Below are 7,981 nucleotides of genomic sequence, written 5' to 3' on the forward strand. Positions count from 1 at the left end.
ACACATTTCCCATTGATATATGGGATCTATTTCCTTTCCCTTTTAATCTGGGCTACCCTGTAGTTGATTTGATCAATAGATGAAGGCAAAAGTGATGTGTCATTTCTGGGCCTAAAATTTTTTTTTTTTTTTTTGAGACCAAGTTTGACTTTGTCGCCCAGGCTGGAGTGCAGTGGTACAATCTCTGCTCACTGCAACCTCCACCTCCTGGGCTCAAGTGATTCTCCTGCCTGAGCCTCCTGAGTAGCTGGGATTACAGGTGTGCCACCATGCCTGAGTAATTTTTGTATTTTTAGTAGAGATGGGGTTTCACCATGTTGCCCAGACTTGAACTCCTGGGCTCAAGCAATCCATCTGCCTCAGCCTCCCAAAGTGCTGGGATTACAGGCGTGAACCACCACGCCCAGCCTGTGGGCTTAGTTTTTAAGAGGACTTGCAGTTTCTACCTTAGACATTTGCACACTTGAGTCCCCATGTAAGAAACCAGACTACGCTTCTGGGAAGACCACATGGAGACATCTGAGACTAGGGGGAGGAGCCCAGCTGAGCCCGGCCTTCCAGTCATCCTACTAAAGTTCCAAGCATAGGCACAACGCCATCATCAATCCTCCAGACCAACCCAACTGTCATCTAAATGCCAGCAAGTGACCCCAGCCAAAGCCACATGGAGCAAGAGAACATCCAGCCAAGCTCTGATCAAATTTCTGACCCACAAAAACTTGTGAAGTACAACAAAATGATTATCATTTGAGGCCACAAAATTTTGAAGCTTGTTATGCAGCACATAGATAACCCAAACAGTGGTATGAATCTTACTATTCTGGAGGTGGTAAGGTTTTAAACGAGAAATGAGTATTGAAAGGGTGTCAGTTGGTGAGAAGAAACTAGAAATACTGGAGAGCTCCAAGTCCTCTGAGGTTAGCAAATTTAAATATAAGTATTCTTTGGTGGTCCCAAAGGATTATTTAGGGCCACAAAGTTATGGGTACCCTTAGATAAGTCATTAAGTTCCCTAGGCATTTCTTCATGTGTAAAATGGGGATTTATCCAACTCCAAGATAGCAGGTGTTCTTGCCCATATAGGAGACGTTCAACTTGAAGGGAATTCTCCTTCCTATTTTCTCTCCCTCTACCTCATAATTCTGGTCATGATTTTAATCATACATACAGGGAAAATGTAATCAAAGAAAGGTGTGTTCAAATTTATAAATTGGCTGAGAGCTATAACAGCTATCATAGGTTTGAAGGTATTCCTAGAGCACTGGAGTTTTGTCTGAACATATCACAATAAAGGCTGCCTTTGGCATAAACCTTTAAAAATATGGCAAGGATCATTACTATCTAATAACAGTTGTTTTTCATCTTTGTTTCCTCCTCTTTCCCTTCATCTGTCAGACACTTTATCCCTCTCATATTCCCTCCATTATTGTTACACATGGGAAGCCTATCTTGATCACACCAGTAGATGCTATTTAGAGTTTGTTAACTTGAAAGAGGTTAGAGAAAGCAGGAAAGAAAGATTTTATTTTACTATCATTCATTAATGTTCTGACAGACTGTTCTGTAAAGACAGCAGGGTAATGAAAATCTTAAGTTCACAAGATTTTAGGTTTAAATAAGCTCAGAGTGACTTCAACAGAAGCATGGGTTTCCTAACTATCCCAGGTGGAGAGAAATAAACCTTTACGGCTCTGGACAAGACAAATCCTGAATTCATGTACGGAATTGCTCTCCTAGGTCCATCCAGCCTCATATTGTGACTCTAAAACAAATACCTGGAGGCATTTTTATGAGACAGAATGACCCCAAAATTTAGGCTATATTTTAAATCTGTGAATTCCAATTGGAAGATCCAAATCTGAACAATCACATGTGAATCACCAGGAGAGTTCTTTGAAGCAAACATCTGTGCCGAGGCAATTCTCATTTTCCTTTCCAGGGAAAATCAGAATCTCCTTGAAGGAAACTGTGGTTAGTCTTTGTAAAAGCTCCCCCAGGGATTCCAAACCTGGTGGAGTGCCTATGCTCACATGTAAGTCCACAGGCACGTGTGCACACATGTACACACATACATACTCTCCTCCCACTGAATATCAGCATCCTGAAGAGTCCTAATAAATCATCCAAACAACCATGTAAATGACCAGAGAACCTTTTCATGGTCACCCTGTCTTCTTCTAGGGAGTAGGATGCCAACTGTGTGTCAAGTAATACAGTAATCAAAGGGTATCCAAGAACTTCAGAGGCTTTGTTCTTCCGAAGAGCTGAGCTTTCCAAATAGCTGAAGATCTGCCCACTTAAGCACCAGATCTTTTTTTTTTCCAAAATAATATTTCAGCAATTTTGGATGTTAAACTCTGTAAAATTTATTGCATGTGTTCAGTTTCCTGACTATAATTTAGCCTCGTCTTCATAATTCAAGGCTATTACCATAGGCATCAATTCCTATAATGGGACTAGAGATGGGAGTTTATTACCAAAGACTACAAAGACCTCCAAATGGCAGCTGAAGACAAAAGGAAAGTTGGAGAACACCATGCTAAAAATGGGACTCCAAATAAAGAGGTCAGAAGCAAAAGTCAGAAGCCAGACAGGAAGCCAAGGAGATAAAGAGTGGGTTAACTATAAACAGGGTAAGATTTAGAAAACTTGTCCACAACAGGCATTGCTTCTGTGGTCTGATTATCTGAGATAGCATTACTGTGATACACTGGTAAAAATCTTTAGTCTAAAGCAGAGGTTCCCAACCTGGATGGTACCGGTCCATGGCCCATTAGGGGCCTGGGCCACATAGCAGGAGGTGAGCAGCAGGTAAGCAAGCAAAGATTCATCTGTGTTTACAGCCACTCCCCATTGCTTGCAGTACTGCCTGAGCTCCACCTCCTGTCAGATCAGCAGTGGCATTAGATTTTCAAAGGAGCAAGAACCCTATTGTGAACTGCACATGCTAGGGATCTAGGTTGCACGCTCCTTATGCTAATCAAATGCCTGATGATCTGACACTGTCTCCCATCACTGCCAGATGGGACTGTGTAGTTGCAGGAAAACAAGCTCAGGGTTCTCACTGATTCTACATTATGGTGAGTTGTATAATTATTTCATTATATATTACAATGAAATAAACTGCACAAGTAACGCTCTGTGGAAAAATTGTATTCCATGAAACTGGTCCCTGGTGCCAAAAAGGTTGGGGACTGCTGGTCTAAAGGACCTGCTGCTGATGTCATGGTGTCCTCCTCTAGCCCTCCTCTTTTAATTTAGTGCTTCTAATTTCTTGTGGCCCTACAGATAGTCAACCCAGTTGAAGCAATAAAAGGCAAGAGGCTGCCTCTCTGATCCATCAGAAGTGTGTGTGCGTAGTCTTCTCTTCGGGTGTTCAAGGATCTCTTTGACTTGCTCTCTGGACCTTGCCTGTGTTTCAGGAGGTGTATAGCTGAGCCCCAGAAAGATAAAAAATTGCCATTATTTTATATTTTTCTGCTAGAACTTTCTCCTTCCAGATGCCCATGTATAGTGACAGTGAACGTGCCCATGCTTCTCCAAACTAAAAGCTTCCATCCTGGGCCGTTCCTCTTTCAAGCATGGGACTCTAAGCCATGCAGATTGTGTCGCTTGTGTCATGGAGCAGCCAGTGCTGCAGAAACTTCTGAGACACATCTACCAAGAACTCACTAAGGTCCTCTAAGTTGCCAGCCTCAAGAGAAACACCCTTTCCTGGAGAAGGGTTGGGCCCTGGGAGGAAAAAGTCATTGGCAAGCCTGTTGGCAGAGGCTACTCCTCAGAGGACAGGGTCAAACGGCCACAGAAAAATAGTGACTTAGCAGCTTCCATTACAGGTAATAGGACCTAGGTGACCCTGCCTTCAATTTACTGAAGCTAACTAAAGTAGGGCCAAAGAGAGCAACCTATGATGCTATCGTCAGCACAGAAGGAAATTTAAGAGTGACTTAATTGGTAAAAAAAGAAAAGAAAAAGGAGATACAATCATATTTTTTGTTTGTTTGCTTAAATCATCTTGTAATTTATCTGGCTACCCTTAATCTGGCTTTTTTTCATAGGAACCAATTTTTGCTTTCCCTCCAAATATTACTTCATCCTCTAGCCTCGTTTGTCTTATTATTCTTCTATTCTGGCTTATCCCAAGGGTAAGAGAAAGGGAAAAATTTGCTAGGAATAGCATAGTATGTGGTGAGGAGATGGAAGGACTTGGGAGTCAGAGGTGGATTTATATCCCAGCCCTGCCATTTCCTACCTGTGTGACCCTGGCCAAGTTACTTAATTTCTCTGGGATTTAGCATCATTCTCTGTGAAATGGAAAAAGAATAGAATAGCAGAAAGAACACTTCATTTTACAAACTCCATAGTATAGCTGTGAGTATCACTGGAAACAATACTTCCAACTCTTTGCTCAGCATAGTGTCTGGTCACACAAGCATGCTCTCTGACCTTGGGGTGACGAGCAACGGCCGGCCCATTGGTGCTACCCAGAATGCGAGTTAGGATTTAAAAGTCTCCAAAAACAGGTTCTCGAGGGCCTATTTAAATAAGTAAGAATTATTCTTCATGAATACACATGTGAACTACTACTTTAAAACTGGGGCCAGGCACAGTAGCTCATGCTTGTAATCCCAGCACACTGGGAAGCTGAGGTGGGGTGATCGCTTCAGCTCAGGAGTTAGAGACCAGCCTGGGCAACAAAGCGAGACCTCATCTGTACTAAAAATTAAAAAAAAAAAAAAAATTAGCTAGGCATGGGGATGCATACCTGTAGGATCGCATGAGCCCTGGAAGTTGAGGGTGCAGTGAGCTATGATTGCACTACTGCATTGTAGCCTGCGTGACAGAGCAAGATGCTGTCTCAAAAAACAGAAAAAGAAAACAATACGACTGCTTTGAGTATTTTAAACTATTCTTCAAGTCTCATATTCATTTGTATGGTAGTTCTCCATTTTCATAATGAATACAAAGAAAATTTTGATTCTAATGATCACAAATTCCAAATGATTAGACTCCAGAAAACCAGAGGTTTCTGAACATAGATGCCAATTTCTTTTTCTCAAGTAATCCCATGTTTTAATCATATTGTCATATATACATATCCCTTATCATGGGGATCCCAAGGGGTTTGTTCTTAATCCTCTGTAGTGTCACTCTACACACTATCTCTGGAGGGTCACCTTCTCCCCAGTCTCTCCTCACCTCCAGGCACTGAGCACTATGTACCAGGTACCCTCAGCAAGCCCATTCAAGACTGTCTTTGCAGTGACTGCCCTTCCTGCCAAGAATGATGATCCCCCGTCGCGTTTTAATAGATACTTCTCAAGGCCTCACCAAAATGTCAGCTCCCTGGTGAAATTTCCCCACCTATACCCTATATGCGAGTACCACTATTCATATGGCATCAGGATGTATTTAAGTTGCCTGTTTATAAGGCTGCACCAGACACAGGATTTTTCGAGTGGTTTTTTAATGTGCACAAGAAGCACCTGTGAATCTTGTTAAAATGGGGATTCTGACTGTGTAAAGTCTAGAGTGGGGCCTGAGATTCTACATTTCTCACAGCCCCTAGGTGAGGCCGATGCAAATGCCCTGTAGACTACACTCAGGTAACGAGCTTTTAAGAACATCTCTGAAAATCTCAGCAAGTTGGCATTTCATCATCATCATCATTATATTTTGACGCTGCTGCCCACCAACTCCAACTCTACTAGAAAGATGAGAATAGGAGACGTCAGGACTATGTGTGTGTGTGTGTGTGTGTGTGTGTGTGTGTGTGTGTGGGGGGGGGGGGGGGGGGGGGTGGGGGTTGTATTGGGTAGGTGGATTGGAGACTGTGGGTAGAATTAGAGAGGAAAAGGAAACGGGCTAAGGTTAATAAAGACACAGGAGGTTGCAAAGAGAGGAGGAAAAAAGTGAAAAAGACAGGAAGAGAGAAGACAATAAGCGAACAAAGAGAAAATCATAGAAAAGGAGAAAGAAACAGCCATAGGATGAGTAAAGGAAGGTCAGCTGACTGCTTCTCAGGAAGGAATCGGACCTACATTATCTGACCTTACAGTTTAAGAGGTTGAATTCTGGAACCAAAGCCTCTCAAGAGTACATACTCCGGCTGTTCATGCAACTGAGGAAGTGTGCTCAGAACTTCAATACTGCATTCTAAAGGGTTCTTCCCTCCTGAGTGATTAGGAACAAGCTATTACTATAACAGTAATAGCAAATGAGGGCCTATATCATGATTGTGACTATATAGAATGGCTTATATCAGCTAAGAAAATCTAAGACACTAGAATTCTTTTGTGCTAAGACCTCAAACTGATTGCCCATTACAACAACCTAAATGAGCCAGGTATGGTGGCTCATGTCTGTAATCCCTAAACTTTTTGAGGCCAAGGTGGGAAGACTGCTTGAGGCCAGGAGTTCCAGATCAGCCAGGGCAACATGGTGAGACCCCATATCTACAAAAAGTTTTTAAAAAAGAGAATCGGGTGTGATGGTGCACTACTGCAGTCCCAGTGACTTGGGAGGCTGAGGCAAGAGGATCATTTGAACCCAGGAGTTCAAGGTTGCAGTGAGCTGTGACCATGCCACTGTGCTCCAGCTTGTGACAGAGAGAGAGAGAGACTCTGTCTTAAAAAAAAAAAAAAAAAAAAAAAAAAAAAAAAAAAAAAAAGAACATTACCTGATACAGCTCAATCCGTTGTTCAGGCACTCTGGCTTTTGGATTCTGCAAACGAAAGACTCTGAACTCTGCTTTCACCAAATTGGAAGCATTCTTCTCCATTGCTGAGACGTCAAACCGAACAATTCTGAAGTAGGGTCTGTAGAAAGTGGGTGGGATGGCATCTGTAAAAAGTTAGGGCAATCATTGAAAATGATAAAATCCATTGTGCTTTCAGAAAAGACTGTAGCATGAGATAATCCCAAGAAGCCATAAGGAAAATATCTACAGAATAATTTAGTTTCCGACGGCCAATTTAATATCATTAACAACTTATCCAGAAAAAAAAGAAATAAAATAAACATGTGCATTTAGTTATAGGAGTAGCAAATTAATAGAGATTAACAAACCACTTCCAATTCCATTTGAAAGCATGCAGTTAACCCTATCCTTTGAAGGCTGACAGAGTGGTGGAAAATCATAGATGGTTTTGAATTGGGACAAGTTTATGACAGTTGATGCCTGGAGAGAGCTGACAGGCCTGCATACACTTTAATCAGATATGCCAAGAAAATAGTTCCTAATGGCCAGCAGTTTGCCCATGTATTTTTTTTTCCTTGAAAGTTTGGCATCCAAATAATTTTTTTTTTTAACCAGACTCATATATCGTGTCTCCTTTGACTTCAATATTTTAGTTTTTCACACACATATGACTTAACATATTCTCTAGTCAAGTTATGATGAGGAAATCGGAATAAACAAAAGTATAACCCACGTACTAATTTATGCCAGATCCAGTATTAGAATTCTTTATGCAGGATAATCTCTGTTGGCGGGAGGTCATCCTAGCTAATGAAGAAAAAGAATTGGCACAAATTCCTTCAGTTCTAAACCATGTAAAATACAGAGTTGCTGATGGCACATGACAATTTAAAGCTCCTGGGAAGATCGGACACAGTGGGTCATGTCTGTAATCCCAGCACTTTGGGAGGCTGAGGTGGGCAGACCACTTAAGGTCGGGAGTTTGAGACCAGCCCTTGCCAACATGGTGAAACCCTGTTTCTGCTAAAAATACAAAAATTAGCCAGGTGTGGTAGCATGCACCTGTAATCCCATCTACTCCAAGGGCTGAGACTAAAGAATTGCTTGAACCCTGGCAGTGGAGGCTGCAGTGAGCTGAAATCGCAACACTACACTCTAGCCTGGGCAACAGGGTGAGGCTCCATCTCAAAAATCAATCAATCAATCCATCAATCAATCAATCAATCAATTAAGCTCCTGGGTTGCTTTAGAGTTGTGCTGGGTTTTTTTTTTTGTTTGTTT

The 7,981-nt window shown here is 41.9% G+C and overlaps 1 protein-coding gene across 3 annotated transcripts in view; it reads right to left on the minus strand.

Annotated features, from left to right (window-relative positions):
• TGFB2 (transforming growth factor, beta 2) overlaps nucleotides 1–7,981 on the minus strand; it is a 95,477-nt gene that overhangs the window by 29,039 nt on the left and 58,457 nt on the right. For all 3 annotated transcript variants that reach the window (XM_011987373.1, XM_011987371.1, XM_011987372.1), the window contains one exon: nucleotides 6,680–6,843. In XM_011987373.1, the coding sequence (XP_011842763.1) occupies nucleotides 6,680–6,843 (164 nt within the window). The remainder of the gene's footprint in view (nucleotides 1–6,679; nucleotides 6,844–7,981) is intronic.

The sequence above is a fragment of the Mandrillus leucophaeus genome, unplaced genomic scaffold, assembly GCF_000951045.1.
Source record: "Mandrillus leucophaeus isolate KB7577 unplaced genomic scaffold, Mleu.le_1.0 Scaffold309, whole genome shotgun sequence".
In the NCBI taxonomy this organism is placed as follows: Eukaryota; Metazoa; Chordata; class Mammalia; order Primates; family Cercopithecidae; genus Mandrillus; species Mandrillus leucophaeus.